Below are 19,717 nucleotides of genomic sequence, written 5' to 3'. Positions count from 1 at the left end.
TGTTTGCTTTGATTTTGGATTTTGGTGGCAGAGAGGGAAGACGCCAGTTTCGAATTAATGGCGGGTTAGTCGGTGGCTGTTCTGTGAGTCGTTTTCGTTTGGCGAAAGGTTGGACTGCGGGAAAAAATAGGACAATTGTATGGCAGGGAGATGAAGTGGCTTTGGAGGCTCCCAAGAAGTCACGATCCCTCCTGGTTTATTTACCAGATACCCGGTGTGAATTTTAAATACAATCCTGGTACAGAGGAAGGGCATTCATGCTACATTTTTCAATTTTAAAAGGCTTTCTTAAGAGGGGGACGAAGGAACGTGAAAAACCTCCTTTACCAGGGACTGTAACAAGGAATTTCCAGTGATTTTAATTATACCGCAGGAGAGAAAATAATTCCGAGATTTAAACTGAAGAAGAAAAAATACAAATAGAAAACCGAGACTGAGAGTATGTTGAGTCAGGAAATGAATAATTAAGAGCAATTTGTAACTTTTGACACCGAAACTTTTGAGGACACGCCCTGCCCACTGCATAAAACACAAATCGAAAAGATAGAAAATGGAAATGCTTGAACTTTAAAAAAATCCCGATTTTGCCTTGAGAAGGAAGGTGCAGAAATACAAGCCCACGATTAAATCCCCAAACGCGGATGTAGGTAACTGCCTTTCTGTTTCCTAATAAGTGATTTCCAGAATACATTGCTTAAAATGTGAGTTTTGATTTCCAAAGAGCTTTAACAGCAAACACTCCGTGCTTTAGCCATTATTTTAATTTTCAGCGGTGCGATCTGTTTCCAGACGCGATGTCAGTAATTCCAGCTGCAGTACGATCTGAAACATGTCAGCAGACGAAAGAGGCATTTCACTGTCGCTGATTTTTTAAAAACTCCAGGGAGATTCCTGACCAATTTTTGGCTTCCGATTAGGGGAAAAAAAAACAAAAAAAACCCCAAAGAACACCAAATCTAAACAAAACAAAACGACCCCACCAACGTTTGATTCGTTTCCTAAAGTGTATTTCTAGAGCTACAGACCTGGTTACTATTAAGCAATGTAAAGAGATGCGGGCACAGGCTCCTGACATACAGACACGATCGGTACGACAGCGGCACGACTGAGTCTGTGCACATACAGATGCCGGCACTTACATGCAGATAAATACACGTAAATATCTGACTGCTCTGATAGAAAGAATGTTAGAAAACCACGGGGCAGAACAAAACAAACCAGTGTGAAAAATATCCGGACTGCAATAATTTGAATTATTAATTTTTAATCTTTTTGCATCTGTTGCCCTTTAATACTTTGTAATGCGAGTTATAATAGGTGCTTTGAATTATTTATCATGGAGTTGCCGAAGAAATTGCTATCTGGTAACTTTAGAGGCAACATGTGCAGAAGGGCTTCTGAAAAAATGGAGAAAGAACACAACAATATATACCCGCCGGTTTTAGTGGAAGAAGATAAACATCCCCCGTCCCCTCTGAAACCCTAAATATGTTTTTAAAAAGAGTAACAAAAGAATGCAAAACATAACCCCGGTTCAGCGGGGAACGACGGAAAAGCCAGCCGGCGCCCCGGCCGATGGGGCTGGGAGGGGATGTGTGAAGGTGTTACTGAAGGGGTGGGGGAGATGGGAAAAACTCTATTTGTACGAAAGGACTTGGATCGATCGCAGGGCAATGAGAGTTTCCACTAAGTTCAGAGCCAATAAGTCAGTGTCAGAAGCAGGAGAGAAAAAAACCTCAACGAAAATACAAACAGATCATTTTTCAGCAAACTGCAAAACGAACTAAGATCTCTTGGCGAGGAAAATACAGGAGGTTAGGGTTGTGTGAAAGGAAAGCTTTAATACAGAGTGCACTCCACAGCTATATCAGTTGGATATTCCGGAGACAGGCGCTCAGGTAGCAGAGCCAGCGAAGCTGTACCGCCTGCGAGCGGGCATCTCCCCATGCCCTGGCAACGGCGAACTGCTCTCGGCTCTAACGCAGACCTTTGATTCACGACCGACTGTCTTAGTGCGTCCGAAAAGCAGATATTTCCCTTTATCCCCGACACTCCGTGTCCACTCTTAGCAGGTGCATACTTATTTTTTCCCCAAAGTTATTTCTAGAAATGGAGAAAGACAGATCGGGGGGGAAAAGCGATCCTAGCAATCCTGTCTGAGAGAGAGCAGGTTTTTGGCTGGAAATGGAGAACAGAGGAAAACGGACTCCCTGAATTAGATTTGTATGGTAGGGAAGGAAAAAATCCCCCAAAAAACCAAACCCAAACCCGGAAGAGTACGAGTCTATTATTTTTTTTCCCGGATTTTTTTCCTGTAAAGATCGAAAGCTAATGAGAAATAGGGTCTGCCTGTAAAGGAACACCAGCTGCGGGACACAAAATATTTTCTATCTCTCTCCCTCCATTTTTTTCCTTTTCTCTTTTCTCCGTGAGTCTTTTCAACTCGCATCCCAAAATAACGGGATAGAACTGCTTGCATGGGGGACATGCCGCGGGGTGAGGGAGGGCGGAGTTCGCGAGGAACTGTAATTGACAACGTGATAGAAAATCCTGGAAAGAAAATGAGAGAAAAAGCCCAGGAGTAAAGAGAAAGGGGACTGCGGCAGAGTCCGCCCGGAGCCTCTAAGAGGTCGAGCTCTGGAGTTGGGAGTGCATCGCTGCCCTGCTCTGGGGCTGAGGAGCGGGCGCGGGCGCTGTTTCCATGTCCGGCCCATCACAATGGCCGTGAGAATCCACCGCTCCGGCATCCCGATCGGGACCGCAGGAGGAGAGCGGCTCGGGGAGGGAGGGCGGCGTACGGGAAGGTGGAGAACAATCTTCCTCCGTCTCGGGAAAATTCATTCTGCCTTCCCTTTCCATCATTTATTTTTTTTATTTTCTTTCTTTCTTTCTTTCTTTCTTCCTTTCTTTCTTTCTTTCTTTCTTCCTTTCTTTCTTTCTTTCTTTCTTCCTTTCTTTCTTTCTTTCTTTCTTCCTTTCTTTCTTTCTTTCTTTCTTCCTTTCTTTCTTTCTTTCTTTCTTCCTTTCTTTCTTTCTTTCTTTCTTCTCTTTTTCTTTCTTTTCTTTTTTTCTTTCCTCTTGTTATCGCTCTCATTTTCTCATTCTCCCTGTTTTTATCTCTTTTCTCTCCTTCTCCCTGTTTATTTTCTCTCGCTTCCCCACGTCCTGTTCCCCACTCTCGACCCCCCGCCGTCACCTCCATCCATCTGTAATGACTGGAGAATTTGCAGCGCGAGTGGTAAAGAATCCACGACTAACGGTGTGTTTCTGGTGTGCGTGGGTTGTTGTGTTTTTTTTATTTCTCTTTCCCCAGCAGGGCACGGGGGTGTGAACCAGCTCGGGGGGGTGTTTGTGAACGGCAGGCCCCTACCTGACGTGGTGAGACAAAGGATAGTGGAGCTGGCTCACCAGGGGGTGCGACCCTGTGACATTTCCAGGCAGCTGCGGGTCAGCCACGGTTGTGTCAGCAAGATCTTGGGCAGGTAAGGAAAGAGGCAGCTCCTTCCCCTCCCCTGAGACTGCAACATTGCGTCCCTTCCCCGCTCCAATATGACCTTCCGCCCTTCCCGCGGCACCGGGCTCTCCCCGCCTCGACCCCGGCACCTTCCCACAGTGGGAGCCCGCGGCTGAGCAGGGCCCCCTCCTCCAGCTGGCAAGGACGTGTTTCTCCCCCGCCTCCCCCCTTCCCTCACCGGCGGTGTTTAAAAACTCCTGGGAAGACAAAATAATTCGAGAAGAGTGTGTGGGAGGGCGGGAAAGAGAAGGGACGGGAGAAAGAAAACGAAAGAACCACCAAAAATCCCCAATCCATGAGGAACAAAAAAAATCCTAACTCACAACAAGCCGTAAGCAGCTTTACCAAATACACGGGTAAATAAACAAACAACGGGGCAAATAAATAAATAAATAAATGCCCGCGGTAACGGATCATCGCCAAATGAGGTGTGCAATATCCCTAGGGGCTACTCGGGGAGAGCCAGGGCCCTGGCCCGGCCGCTCGGATGCGTAGCGGTGTGAGCAGGCGGCGGTGCCCCAGCCGCCGGTGCGGGCGCTACGCGCGCTGCCGTGCCCGGCCAAGGCCGGGACAGAAACGCTGCCGGCAGCGGAGCTAATGGACAGCGGGGAGTGGGATGGCGCTGCCCGGTACGAGCACCCGCTTGAGAGGGATCCCGGGGCCGGGATGAACCGTTCTCCTGCATCCGCAGCTCGGCCAGCGCCCCGGTTCGGGAGCGGCCGGCTGGGAGATGCAGGCGGGGGAGTGCGAGCCCGCCACTGCCCGTTCCCCACGCGCCCTTCCCGGCCGCCCGGCCCGATCCCGCGTTCGGCGGGCTTCATCTCTGGACAGCGGCATCGGGGAGAGGGTTTCTGTTTAATTTCCCGACCCCAGGGCCTAAAGGAAGTGTGTGCGCGTAAAGCGGGGGAAGGGGGAGGCAGCGTCCCTCGCTTCTAACACACACACACGTACACATAGGAAAAAAAAATAAAAAAGAAAAAAGAAAAATGAAAAAAAAGAAAAAAGGGGGAAAAAAGGAAATAAAGAATAAGGGGAAAACCCCAAACCAACCAAAAAAAAAAAAAAAAAAAAAAAAAAAAAGAATAAGAGAAAAACCCCAAACCAACCAAAAAAAAAAAAAAGAAAAAAAAAAACAAGAGTGAGCCCTAGAGAATTACAGGGACTGCCTTAGCCCCAGGTCATGTCGCCTGGCGCCTCGAGAAGCGGCGATACGCAGCGCCCGAGCGGCCACAGCCCGAGGCCGCGTACCCGCGGGCCGAAGCCGAGGTGGGGCAGGGGGCAGGGGCCGCGGGGTGCTCTGAGGGCCAGTGAGGCTCTGGGTGCTCAAGGACGGCAGGCCACTGACCATATTTTGTGCAGGTATTACGAGACGGGAAGCATAAAGCCCGGCGTGATCGGAGGCTCCAAACCCAAAGTGGCCACCCCCAAAGTAGTGGATAAAATCGCCGAGTACAAGAGACAAAACCCGACAATGTTCGCCTGGGAGATCCGGGACAGGTTATTGGCCGAGGGCATCTGCGACAACGACACGGTCCCCAGCGTCTCCTCCATAAACAGGTAAGAGCAACCCCGCAGCTCGCGGCCCAGTCGCATCTTTACGGCCCCATAAAACCCCTTCCAACAGCGAGGACGGCCTAATCCTTCCTCGGTCAGGGTAGATCCAGCCTTCGGCGGTCCCCTGTCTGAAGCGGGACCCGTGGGCATAGCCCGCCAGTCCCCGGCCCGGTCCAGCGGGCGCTCCCTGGCCTCGCCGTGACCTCCGAGCCCAGCTCCCGGCAGCGGGACGGAAAACAGCCGCCCGCTCCCGCAGCAGCCGCCCCGAGCAGCGGGTGCGCGGATCCGTCCCGGGGCTCGCTGCGGCAGGCCCGCAGCTCGTGCCCGCCGCGCGGCCCGGGGCCAGCCGGGGCCGGGGCAGCGCCGCTGCCAGAGCACCTGAGCTCCCGCCGAGCAGCCGGCACTGCGGCAAGGTTTGGGTGCTGCTCAGGCTGCAGGGGTGAGGGACTGCGGAGCCGGGGCTTCCCGTGTCCCTCGAACACCCCTACCGGGGTGTAGATGAGCTCCAGCCTTGCCAGGGTATTAGAACTCTGAGCCGAAAGGCTGCCGTCGTCTTCTGCCAAGCAGGGCTCACAGCCGCGAGCCGCTGAGCGCGGGAGGAAGGATTCCCTTGCACCCACTCCCCCGGCTCACTCTCCATCGGTAGCCTGAGGGAACGGCTAAATTTGCCGGGCTGTTCTTCACCCGGCTGGGGAGCGCTGCTCTCCGCGCTCCCGGCGGCCCCGACTCGGGCTGATCCCTGATCTCGCAGAAGGCTAGGCAGCAGCAGAATCGATTTCGCACTAGCGAACCATTTGCCCCCTCCGCCTTCCCCATTTCCTCCCCCGGCTGCTAGGGTGCAGGTTTTGTTGATTTTGTTGTTGGAGGGACTCAGATTTGGTCTCAGGTTTGAGGTGACAAAAAAACCTATATGACAGGCAAAAACCCAGGATCGATGCAGGAGAAAAAGGAATAGATATAATCACGTACTGACAGACATCAAAGCGCTCAGACTGCTCACATGCCTGCACGTTCAAACACAACGTACATCAGATCTTCACACTTTGGCAACACAACACTCCTGTGCACACAGTAGAAGTAATTACACCGTTTTAGTGTTATGTATGTACAGATACCCTGACTGTGCCCACAGAAATACAACCTCTAGAAACAGAGTATACATAGGCATGAAATACCTCACCAATAGAGTAAAAATACACTAAATTTTGGATGCAATTCCAAATGTATGGCTCTTCCCAGCCAAATACATATACACAGGGTATGTGTAAATAAGCATGCAGGCTTTTGTAGTGTTTACATAGATAAAATGCACAAATCGCTATACTGGCCTTTTTGATCTATAACAAATTTAGCCAGATTAAAAAAACCAAAATCAAAACCAAAACCTGGTGTATTTATAGCAAGAGAAGCAAAAATAAATAGCAAGGAAAACAGTGGTATTTTTTTGTCTTGCACTTTTCATGGCAGATTTATCAAAATATGTCTAATAACTCAGACCATGTATTTCTAAATCTGGCATCCTATATAAATGGGTTTTAATATTTTGCAAATGATATGGAATTATCCCAAATCATCTTGAAAACAGCAGGTAGAATTAGCTAGTAGAATGTACCTTGGCTAAGAAAGATTCCCTCAGACACACTGTCTCTGTAATATACTGCTAGGCTACCCTAGGAAATTATCCCTGTGTGTGCCATCTGTATTAAAATGGTTATTAAGTTATGAACAGGGTAACATAATACTGATCGGCTAATTATACACCCTCCTAAAAAACCTCCAGGTCTCTGTTACTCTCTCAGTCAGGTATTGAAATAATAACAGTTTGACATTCAGACACCTTACAAAGGCAGCTGTGGAAGGACAGACAGCTATCCCTGTAAGGAATTGAGCTGGTGGTATGGAAGTCCAGAGGAATGGCCATAGGCTCTTTGGAGAAATAACATGTACAGACCCAAAATATATTTATACTTCAGCTAGCTTAAGGGATCTCAGCATCCAAAAGTCACGGAAGTCTCAGTCTTATGCTTGCTGGACCCAGTGCCTCATGTCTGGGTTGTGCTGTCCCAGGCAGAAAGCTGAGCACCAGATTTGGCTCCCACCGTGCTACCAGTCTGCGGCAGGGTTTTGGGAGTTTTGTACCTCAGTTTCCCCACACTGGAAATGAAAACTAATTTTTCTCAGAAGGAGGTGGAAACACTTGCCAGTTAGATTGTGCTTATAAAATACTTTGAGGACAAGTGTTTTGTAGCTGCTAAGTATTCTTATACTAGAGAGGCTCAGCTGTGACCCACCATGGCAATGGCATTTGAGTGTGTAGTCCCCAAGGCTCAAGAGCATTTTAGCTTCACAAGATCTAGTCTTTCCCCATTCCTTTTAAAAATACAGATAAAACTTCCCACTGTTCACCTTTGTATGAAGCTCCCCAAAACTCACATCTGTGAGCCCATAACACAGGTAATAAAATTTGCAAGTCTGTCCTAGACAAGAACAGGACAGCGAACTGGGAAAAAATTGCAGTGAAATAGGAAATATTGAGTATATTAGGGCCCAATCCTAGTGCTGTGGAGAGTAGCGTGAGCTTCATCACTCCAGTGACTTTCATTACTCCACCTCACAGAACTCACAAAACACAAAGAAGCTCACAATTTAAATATATATTTTTCTCTCCCTCATTGTAAAAATTCACATACAGAATCTGGACAGTTTCTTTGTAACAGGAAATCCCTTACCTGCAGTAAATTTTCATCTCTCTGATCACCAATCACAAATTGGAGTTAATCTAACACTTAGTCTCTGAGCAGCTTCAGAGAGATGACAATTTTAAAACCTAGCCATCAATAAATATCTGTCTTCTTACTTCTGCAAAATGTGGCATTTCCAATGCAAAATCTGGTTTTACCCAGTGTCTAGAACAGTTAGAACTACATCCAGGAACATTATCTTAAGGCAATTAGCAAGGCATTTATGGAAAGTTACCTATATCCCTAAATAGACTGTGAATACTGTGCTTCAAAATGGATGTCCTTGTATATAGAAAAAAAAAATTACTTCTGGTTATTATAAGATTTTTTGAAAATGTATTAACAACCTTTTATTTTCTTTCTGAGAATTAGTCTAACATTTGTAAAGGTCTTCAGGTGAGAGACTACAGAGCAACAGTTTTAATTCAGTTTTAAAATTCTCCCTTAAACACTTTAAAATTTTTAAAAAAAATTTTTTAATTCTGTGTGCCTACATTGCAGTGGTCTGTCACTATTGCACTGAGAATAGCAGGACACTTTTGGGACAACATGTTATTTAGTTCTGAGTTTTGTCAGAAACTTTTTCATTCCAAACTCAGTCAGACAAAGGGTAGATACAAATTCTAGTGAAAAAAACATGACTTAACTAAGCTGTCAAGACTCAGGAAAAAACATTAAAGTCTTCTGCAACACAGTAGATTTCTTTTAATTACGGGAAAAATCTAGAGAGTATATGAGTTCATAAGCCAAGTGCACCAGAAATTACAGGATCAGTTATCTATGCGCCAACAGCTTTCCTGTTCCCACTTCATACTTTAAGTACTGTGCAGTATAAACCAATTGTCTATGCATACGTATACATAAACATACATACAAACATGTGTATGTACATGTATATATGTAAACTCACACACACATACACAGTGCATGCAATTGAGAAGCAGGCAAATGACAGAAGTTGTTAATTCTTTGGTAAGCAATTAATGCTTTAAATCTTTTGAGCACCTTGCTTCTTGAGCACTCTGCCAGCGCAAACTTTTCCATCTATCATCTAACTATAAACCAGTTATCTTTGGTCATTTCAGATTAGACTGTTTCAAGTGAATTTAGACACTGTTAAATGTAGATGCTCCTTGTGGCAGTCTCCTAAAAATGAACTTGGGCAGACGTTAGTGAGAACTTTTCCTTTGTTTAGCAGAACATACAGTTCACCTAAGAACATAAATTTCATGAGATGGTAATCATGCCAGAGAAATCTGAATTAGACAGTGGACGTTAGTAGGAACAGGAGGGAGCACATCACGGTCATACTTTCACGGTACTCTAAGTTATGCAATTGTTGTTTAAGCGCTATTTCCTGCTTCTCTTAAATTAATGAAATATCTTGGGTTAATGAATGAGGTTCAGAAAGGCAAAGCAAAACAACCTCCCCCTGATTTGCACCTCTATCCCAGTTCTTGGATGGCCAGGTTCAGTACTGGGAACTCCCAGTTAGTTCTTAGCCAACGCATGCCAAAGGCAAAGCATTTCAGAGTTCAGTCAGTCTTCTGGTTACACTTTGGACCCTGAGTTCCTGAGAACAGACCTAACTAATACCCCATGGCAGAGAATAGAGTTTAGTGGATATATTATCTCCGTCAAACTGCTGGATGCTTTTTCGATCTTCTCTTAGGTATTGGGTATCCATTAATTTCTAGAGTTAAGCATATGGTTTAGGGAGATGTTTCCATTTTCACGATACAGCAATTGACTAATGATGCCTAGTTAAAGTCTCCAGTAATGATGTGTTTTTAAAATACATATGGAAAGACACATACATTGACGTGCGTTATAAGGACCAGTAAAATATACTTGTACATTGAAATATTTTTGAGCATACGGCCAATTTCAGTAGCTGCAGGCTGGCCTGTAGTTTAGAGCAAAGAATGGCATATTCGAAGATCAGATTTCTCTTACCAGTTCTGACATTAATTTTCTGACTGATCTTAGGCAGGTCACACGGACTCCTTAGAAGGCTGTTTTGCCATCTGTAAAATGAAAATAACAGCTTTTAGTTACTTTTGTAAAACTCCATATGATCTTTCACTAAAAATTTCCAGTGAGTTCAACACATAACAATAAAAAGTTCAAAACTGGTGCTAGGTTGGTTTACATCAGCTGAGGCTTTAGCTCATGCAATTGAGGTAAATGTAACATTTCAAGACAAACAATTGTCTGGCAAGAAGAAGGCACATTAGAGCAGGGGCTGTGCTGTATGCAGAAGAAATCAGTATTACACAAACAGCTTTCTGAGCTACCCTCGCTAGCCAGCAGCACTTGAAAATTCCCCAAAGGACATCCCACCAAAGTCACTGTGAATCTCCTTGGTTTTCCTTCCTCCTGAACAAATCTGGAATTCTTGGAAGAGAGGTATTGAGTCTAGGGAGAAGCTGGAAGAGTACAGGGTATCTCTAATGACAGCTTGCTCATAGTGATCAAAAGCAGTGACAACTGCATTGTCTGCAGTGAACTTGGGGTGAACTGCCTGAGTTTTAACCTGCAAGCATGTGTGTGGGTGTGCATGTCACACAAACCTATCACCACTGCTGGTATTTAGCAGGCACAAGTCAGTTTTCTCAATATAGACACCAAATATTCGACTTGTCAGATAGACTGGGTTTGCCTCTGTCTGACATTGTTTTGGTGCAAGGGAGGAATGAAGAAAACTTGTCCGACGGTGCTCAGTGGAGATTACCGGGACTTGTAAACTGGCATTTCCTAGTGCACATGGAAGAAACTCAGGATTCGAGCAGGAATCCTCTCTCCCGGCTGATGCTGAGTCTAAGGTTTCTATGCAGTTTCCGGCATGAGGGCACGCTCTCGAGGTAGAAGACTTCTACTGCCAGTTGCTTTCAGCAGAGCAAAGAATGTAATCGGGTCACACAGGGCTTCATTACAGGGAATATACTCCTTTAAATTCAGACTCTTTTCCATCAGACACAAACCTGGTATTATCTTCTTTTTATCATTGCAAATAAAGGACAGGCTCATAAAGCAGAGGTTACAGACAATGTTACTGCAGCTGAAAGAGTAAATGAATGCTCACAGCATTTCTCTTTGTCTTATTCATCATATCTGGCCATTGGAAGGTTGTATGGGGGGAAGTACAATAAGCTAGCTGCATTTTTTCTGATTTTCATATTGCAGAGATATTAGCTCAACAGAGCCAGTCAGCAAGTAGAATTGGTTGTGCCTGGGAAGTTTTGAACTCCCTGTTCTGTGAACCTTGAAGTTCAGAACCGTATCGGCCCCTTTATCACCTAAAAATCCCAGCCCTTCCTTTTTCTATAGATATATAAAAAGCTTGATTTTTGCTGGAAGTTAAATATTTTCAAGCTTTTGCAACTACTGAATTATTGCTGCATTCTGCCATAGAGGTAGCTGCAGTTCTGTGCTGGGTGAGTGATTCTTATGGAGCTAAACCTCACTTACCAGAATCAGTATTATGTGGTAAAAACTCATTTGACTTTGGGAGAAAAGAGGAGAAAATATAAGTGGCTTGGCCAAGAAATGACGATGGGGTGAGAACAATATAGTGATCTGAAGGGCACAGTCCTTCCAAAAGGAAAGGAATGATTCACATTTAAACAAAGCACTATAGGCAAGAATTAAGGGAGGCAAATAAGAAAGGAAACATTTAAATGGTAGCAGAAGGTATCCTCTGATATGGAGGTCCATTAAAATGTGGAATTGTATCCCATAGGAATTCCTGATTTCTTGGAATATATATAAGTAGGTGGCATTAATAACAAGCAAATATACAATAAGAAATAATCTTGTGTTGGCTAAAGAGACAGATAATGGTTTAGCAGGCCAGCTAGACTTTTTATAATATGATGACATGGTGCATACAAAACAAAGCCGTGTTTTCAGACATATATCAAGTATCAGAAAATTCCCATCTCTAACCCCAAAGCCTATTCAAAAAAAAAAAAAGATTTTCATTTTACTTGAATAACAGGATATGACTTTAAAACAGTTAAACAAGGTTGATCTTCACTTAGATTCCATTGTCCTTAATTAAGGCATGGTGAAATTCAAATGAAATTTAAGCTCTCCACTTAAAATCAGCAAAACATTTAGACATCACACTTTTGCTGCTGGTCTCTATAAATGGAAAGCTAGAGACTTCTTAAAGCATTTGCCATTGGTCTGACATCCACATAGCTCACTGGGGGTTTAAGAAATCCCATCTGTGTGTAGATGCTCTAACAATGATTACTACTCATGAAAGCATCAGAAAGGTTCTTCTCCCAAATGATTATTTTTTAAACTGAGACTAACAGGAATGAGGATTTTTTCCACTGTAATTCAAATTAACCTATCGGAGCCTATAGCTGCATTGCCATATTTATCAGTCCCAAATGTTTAAAAATGCCAAGGTAGAGCCTAAACTGTGTAATTGGCATAAGAATCACAAGCACTTGTAATACAATGTAGGTTTGTTTTCACTTGTTTTCTCTTTTCTACTCTAAATTTTAAAGGGGATTTGGATATCTGACTCCTATTAAGCATCTTTAAAAACATCTTAACAATGCAGCCCTTTGAGTCTTCTGAGAGCTGACAGGTCCCTTTTCAAGCCCCCACAAGCACTGGCAACATACTTTATTAAATGAGAGCTGAAATTCTCATACTACCACTTGACTGGAGGAGCTGAAAAACCCAAAAAGCCATGGTTAGGCTTGTGATGAAATACTAGACACTATATTCAGATATTCAGCACTAGCCTCCAATTTTCTCTATTGCCAGTAACTGAGGGCTGATTTTGCAGCACTTATATGGCTATCTACCCAGCTGAAAATCACAAATCTAATCACTTGGTTTCCAGATTCCTCAGGGTGCACTTACAAATATTCATTTCCAATCAATTTACACCTGCTAATATTTCTCAATGCTTACATGTGATCACAGAGTCAGAAGAAATGCCAATGCTTACTATTTCTATTGCAATAGCATAAAGAGGCTCTGTGCATAGATCACAAACCATTGTCCAAAACAGGCACAGCGTAAATAGGAATTTCTTTCAAGAGGCACTTTTAGAAAATCAGCATATACACATGTCTTGGTTTACACCAGCCCCTTAGCTTCTACTAGGCTCATAATTCAGACAATCCTCAAGGTTTCAGGGGTCCTGAAACAAACATCTTTGTTTGTCATAGGAAATGAGATATGTGGGAAGGGCTCACTGATCAAGTCCAAGTCTAGGTAAAAAGCAGAGCAAAACTGAAGAGTCCTTTTCTATGGGCTCATATTTGACAAGACAGAGGCTGCACACCAGCCAGGCTGAAAGAGCCTCCCCCCTCTTCCATGATAAGTAGGCATATAAATAAATAAATAAATGGCATCCTAACTGCACTGAGAACTCAATAAAACAATCACATCAAATATGAGGAGGTATAAATCTCATGTCTGCACAGGTAACCCACTCAATTGCTTTTATTATGGCTCAGCCTGACTCCATTTATTACCATCCGTGGCCTGGGTGAAGGATGTTTGCATGGAGGGTGGTCTCCTGGTGAAATCCTATCCCTGGAGCAGTGACAATCAGCCCATACAGAGGTGGATTTTGGTGGGGAGACCAAAGGCAGATCCATCTGTCTGCATGAAAACTAATCAATAACCCTGTAACTAGACCCCTTGTCACCGGGAAATGGACAACACAATAGTTCAATCTTGGAGCCATAGGAGAGGAATAGCTGTGGTTGGGGTATGAAGAATTACAGGATATATGCATGAAATGTTTGAGACATATGGAGAGAATATGTCTGTCCATACAGACATTGAGGAGGAGCGATGATATAGACAGAGTGTAGAGGGTACATTAGTATATAGGAGGCAGATTTGAAAGATTGGTGTGTTCAGAGGTGGGTATAAGGAACAAAAAATCTGAACTATACGGCATTTTTTTCTACAGGACATTTACACAGGGATTCTAAGTGCAAGGCAGATAGGTACCTTTGAGAAAATGTGCCTGTTGGTTGGATACTACATACTGGTATATGGTAGAGAGCACGTGTCTCTGAGCAGGCACGTAGATGGTGACACAAAATGCTGGTATGCAAAAGGAAGCATATTCAGGAGCTCAGTGCAGTCAGGGAAGGATATTCCTTTGTCCTTTGTCTGGCTTGGGATTTATGTGTGTACTAGTTTTGACAGAGAGGAGGAAGAGTGATGTGCCAAAAGCCTGAGCTAACAGACTGTGAGTACACAGATACACTTCCCAGAAAATGCTGTATATGAAACATTTACCCAAACCTCACTGTTAATTCAGGAAGGGAGATTCTGGTGGCTTGTCTCTGCCTCTATGAAAAATAGAAATAGGACATTTCTTGCTTTTGTCACCCTTAGCTCTGCAGTTCCTGTAGCATTTCTAAAACCTGCACAGAATACTGCTCCCCAGGCTTCCAGCAATTCCCTAACACATGCACATATACACAGGTAGGATGGAGTTTGCCTCTAATAATTGTTCACTCCTGGGGGAAAATTTACTATTCTATGTTTAGCTCCATTTTCAACAGATCCTCCTCCTTCCGAGGTACGAGTTCTTCCCTCTCTTATGGGTCCAAGGCATAAGGGTTAAATAGCCATCTCTTCTCGGAAGACAAATTGCTTCAAGATTAGTGATCAGCTCTGCTCAAAATGCCCATCACTATATTTCATTTGAGAAGGGTGGTACCCATGTTTTGCAAGCAGACTGATGTTTGCTTGTTAATTTACACAAGGAAAAGCAGAGACTGCAACCAGACAGCAAAGTTACAAAAGAAACCCTCACGTATCTGTCAGACAGAATGCCATGTACCACCTCTAGTTCCAGGGTAGTTTGCATAGTTCTGGCAACAAAAAGAGCACTTATTTCATTGGTCAGGAAGGAATAATATCACAGCCCTTTGATTCCCAAAATCAATCCTCATTTGTTTCAAGCTGGGCCAAAATACAACAGCATCATTACCCCACTACCACTTTCAAGCTCTCACTTTAAAGTTGCACTAGATTCTTTGAGCACTGAGATTTGGGCTCGTCTTAAAGGGATTACTGCCTTTCAGTATACCCAAGTTTCTCTAAAAATTCTTTTAAGAACAAGTTTTGGTCATCTGCCTCTACAAAGAAAGACCACTGCATGACATAGCTAGGTAATAGTGCCTGCTGTTAATATTTCCCTAAATTTAGGCCACTTCTTTGTTGTTTAACTGCAGAGTTTTGAACATGAAAAATTAAACATTTATACATAAATTACACATACACAAAATATATATGTTCATTTATAAAATCAATGTGAATGGAGGGGATGTATAAGAGAAGAGAAAAGGCACGAATAACATTTCTGAAGAAAAGGATAAAATGTTTGCAAACCAAGTGCATGGGGAAGTGTATTTCAGGATACACTACATACAAATGTGCCAAGGCAGTGTAAGCAGAGGCAGAATGGAAAATGTGCAATGTCCCAAATTCCCTTTCTCTATGGAACAAAAAGCAAATTTAGAGTTTAAAAGAGACAATATATGTAGTACTATTTCTGACAGATGAGCCACAACATGAAGTTTCCAGAACAGGAAGAGAGTTGGGTGGGTTGGATAAGGAAAGAGCAAGAGATAAGGATGGAGTGAAAGGCTAAAGCAGATTTGAATTGTATACCATCAAAATCAGACCTGCTGCGGCTCTCCAGAAGGCAGTTTGGGCCACTGTGCCAAATAAGATGCCGAGTCATTCAGTATTAACATCCAACTCCCTTATGTGGCTTTAACAGTTTCAGGCTACATGTGTGCCTGAGTTTAGGGTCTGTGAGTATGAAGGCAGACAGGATGGGGACAGAGTAAGTGGATCTGGCTGCATGCAGCTTCTTGTGAGGGGTGCAGGCTGGAGAGCAGGGAGGAACTGCATGGATGAGTTTGTATGCTTGCACATGAGAAAGCACAAAGAAATTTGTAAAAGATGAGTACCATGCTTGTAAACCCCCTTTGCAGTTTACATGAGTTTTTGTGTCTGCAAATATTTAAAGAAAAATACATGTCTCTGGTATACCTATTGCTCTTCATGCCCCACAGAAAAAAATGGGAGAGGTGGTGTCAGAGGGTGACATGAAATGGAAGGGAGTGTGGTCCATTTCAGGTGGATGTGTGTACAAGGAAATGCCCCTGGCACTGTGAAAGACAAGGGATAAAGTGATCCTGGGGAACACAGTCTTTTGAAGCATGCATGCATGAGGAGGATGCCAGCCCTGTAAATGAAGCCTTAGCACTGCTCAGAGCACCACCTTCCAAAATGAAAGCACTTTCTGCACCTCTTGAATATGCTCCAGGATCACTCTGTGCACAGTGAAGTAATTTGAGCATGGAAACCTGGGTGCCTTTGTACAGATAAACCTTTGAGTCTCTATTGTTCCAATAGACAATCTTCTCTGTAATGGATATTTGGGCGAGACATGCCCTATACCCCATGACATGTGTACCAGGAGGAGCACTGGGCATATCACTAGGGCAACATGTCCAGCTGGGAGTATAGACTTTTAGGAAGTAGGTATTATTGGTCTGTGTAAGAACTAAGAATAGTCTTATCCATAGAAAAAACATCGCAACTCTGCAGTTACATGCAGGGAGTCACAGTGGTGAGCAAAGGCACAGCAATACGGTGGGACTCTGCTGGGGATTCTGTGCCACTGCTTCCCGAGGGCCAGAGAGTCTTGTAAATGCACTGATGGACTATGGCTCTAAGCAGATGCAGGGGGGAGTCCTCACAGTGCTCATATCTTCGCCAGCAGTTCTTTTGGACAGATGTGGAGATAAGGTGCTTTGGGAGCTGTACCACCAATGTGCTGAGGAAACACAGGTGGTGAGATGGGCAGCACCGCTAACACAAACACATGTGCAAGCGTGTGTATGACAAAGTGGCATCTGCTGACATGTGTGAACACAAAAGGTGTACAACAGGGCAAATACATATACAAAAGAAAATGTCATGCACAAAGGTAGGGACATGTGCCTGTTGTGGGTACCAAGTGCCACCGAGGGAATGAGGGGCATATATGGAATGATACATTTGTCATGGAATGATACATTTGTCGGGGAGTGGATGTGTGGTAGTTCACCTGATACATGATGCAAGAAGAGGATACCTGGGGATAGCGGGGGCAGAGGAGATTACACAAAACGAGATATTTCTAATTATAGCTATAGTTTAATGCACTGGCCTCTGCCCTTCTCCCCTCTCCCTTCCCCTTGCACTCTTTTCCTCATTACCCAGCTTATCTTGTTTGGGTTAAGAGGCCAATTTCAACACGCTATAATTGAAGAGTGAAGAGAATCTGATAAGATAAGGAAGGGACATCATTCCTCAAGGGATCAATAGAGGTTTCATGTTCCTCCTTCCCCTGCTGTGTCCCTAACATGCTAACACTCTGTGTCCATGGGCCTGGTTTATTTACTCTGCTTGTCTGCAAGACTGGAAAGGAAGTATGGGAGTAGAGTGGGGCTGTCGCCCGTCTGCCACACAGCCAGAGCAGGGAAGGGGGCATACGGAAGGGACCATGATCTTCTCTGGGACTCACGATGAGGCAGGGAGGTGACAAGTCTGATACCCTTCTGGCTCTGGCAAGGGCACAGATTAACAAGGGAGGTGTTCACCTTTGGCCTTTTATCTCATTGTTGCTCTGCAATGAAAGGATATTGATAATTTTTCTTTGTTTAGACTTGCTTTCCCTGGCATCCATGTGCAGACAAGCTCAAGCTTTTTATAAGCATTCACAGGGCAACCTCTCAGGGTGACTGAGGCATAATTAACCCTACCACAAGGAGGGCTGGTAGCTGCTCCTGAGTAGGTTTATGTTAGTATCTGAAGTTCAGGCTTGCTGGACCCAGTATCTCACAAGCTGTTCTTAGTAGTTTTTTGGACTAAACCGGCATGTTTGGGATCCCCTTAAGGAACATGAAGCTGTCTCAGCAGTGAATACAGGTCCTTGTGGCAGGGCTGCCGGGGCTCCCACACCGCAAAGGTAGAGTTTGTTCCACTCCTGACTCATGCTCTTCGGCAGGAAGATGCGTATCTCACAGAAGCAATGCGAGATCCACAGGAACTCATGCTCATGTGAGATGCATATGAATGTGCAGGCAGCTGGGGCACTGTAAAGAAGTCCCTGCAGGAGGCCCAGCCTCTCACATCAGGCAAGCTCTGTGGATGTTCCCCTGTCCCTGCAGCTGGCATAGGAATGCTCAGGCACAGGGAGATGAGCTGAGAGGTCAGCACAGTACAGGATGCAATCCAGATCCCATACAACAGGGCTGGGCAAGTTGTTGGAGAGACTGAGACACGAAGGGGTCTGGAGCTGAGATATCTTCTTCCAGCTGATTTCTCTTTTATTTTTAACACCCAGAGAAACAGACGCTGAGAGCAAGTCAGTCATGCAGTGAGCATGTGGCAGAGTTGGGAATACAACCCAGATCCCCTGACTCCCAACCTCAGGCTTTAACCACTAGACCATGCTTCCCTCTAAGCCACCTTGAACTTTCCTCAGTGAGGATGGGGGCTACTAAGCCTCTGTGGGCTGCAGTTTACCAAGCTGTCAGGAGTGTGCTCACTGGACCGCCTCACCAGAGACAGCCTTCCTCACGCATGCTAAAAAAGTTGAAAAGAAATTCATTTCATGGCCGGTGGTTGCTTAAAAAAGGCGATTCCAGCATATGTATGTGATAAATGTTAACTGTGCATTAATCGCATTAAAGAGGACCCTATAAACTTTTCATTTCTAATTAAATTCTGGCCGGTGATTCTGGCGAAGCCAGCTCACTCCGGGCCTTTGTTTATGTGGAAAATTAAAATGCAAATACAATGGAATTTATTTCCATTACTAGAGTGATATGCTGGGCTCCTCTGTTTAACAGCCTCCAATTATTTTTCAAACAGGTCTCTCTCCCTCTTTCCCTCCCTCTCTCCTTTCCTCACTCCCTCATTTTTTTCCCTTCTCCCTATTACCCTGATGCTGCTACCCCAGTGTGAGGGGTGGGATCTGGTAAAGCAGTGGTTGGGCTAAGGATCATGTAATCTGTTCAAGGTCAAATTCAGGCCAGAATACAGAGGAGAAAGTGGGGAAAAGAGTGTGAGATCACAAACAAGAGACCAAGGGAAGTAACAAGGCTTCAGCTAATGCAAGGATGAGTAAGGAGTTACCTGTTAGCAACCTCACTGAAAAATATAAGCTAAATTCACTGGCTTGCTAAATCCCAGCCTTATTGACGGCCTGACTGAGAGAGGTCATAGATCTTTCCCTGATGAGATATTTTGATGAGAGGGTACAAGTGAAAACTCTCTCTGGAAGTTTTCCGGATCTTTCATGGCAATTTTCATAGACTTTGTCTGGATGTGACTGCTGCTGGGCTAAATCCTGATGGCCGAGGAAGGACAGAACAGGCCCAGTGCCAGACACATTGCCTGTGCAGAGCAAATAAATTCATGCAGCAATGACACATAATCATCAGCTGAAAAATAACTGAACTCTCCTGTTCATTTCCAAGGGACCAAATGTGGCCACAATGTCTTAAAGCATTACTGCACAATACCCACACAAGTCAGAAGCCATTGCACAAACCCAGAGATTCATTGTACGTTTAAAATTTCTGAACACATATATTTACTGCTAAATGCTGCTGACACAGAATCCCATTCTTTCTTACATATATGGGAGACCCAGGTCAGTTCAGACTTGGGAACATTGCTAGTCAGTCACACACAGATCAGGAGCATCTGTTAACTGACACAGATGCCCTTCTATGCATTAACGTAGAAAGTCACACAAGAAGACCCTTGCAAAGGCAAGCGTGCACTTCACTGAAGACATGTAGTAATTTATAGGTCCTTTCACAGACTCAGTCAAATCTATTTG

The 19,717-nt window shown here is 44.5% G+C and overlaps 1 protein-coding gene across 6 annotated transcripts in view; it reads left to right on the top strand.

Moving 5' to 3' along the window:
* PAX2 (paired box 2) overlaps positions 1-19,717 on the top strand; it is an 82,548-nt gene that overhangs the window by 648 nt on the left and 62,183 nt on the right. For 4 of the 6 annotated variants that reach the window (XM_041415414.1, XM_041415415.1, XM_041415418.1 and 1 more), the window contains exons 2-3: positions 3,314-3,482; positions 4,874-5,071. In XM_041415414.1, coding sequence (XP_041271348.1) covers positions 3,314-3,482; positions 4,874-5,071 — 367 coding nt within the window. The remainder of the gene's footprint in view (positions 1-3,313; positions 3,483-4,873; positions 5,072-19,717) is intronic. The other 2 variants (XM_041415419.1, XM_041415417.1) reach the window with 1 other exon arrangement.

This window comes from Onychostruthus taczanowskii, unplaced genomic scaffold (genome assembly GCF_017590055.1).
Source record: "Onychostruthus taczanowskii isolate IOZ18803 unplaced genomic scaffold, ASM1759005v1 scaffold5, whole genome shotgun sequence".
NCBI lineage: Eukaryota > Metazoa > Chordata > Aves > Passeriformes > Passeridae > Onychostruthus > Onychostruthus taczanowskii.
The sequence above is the reverse complement of the archived record's forward strand: the minus strand, read 5'-3'. Positions and strand labels throughout refer to the sequence as shown.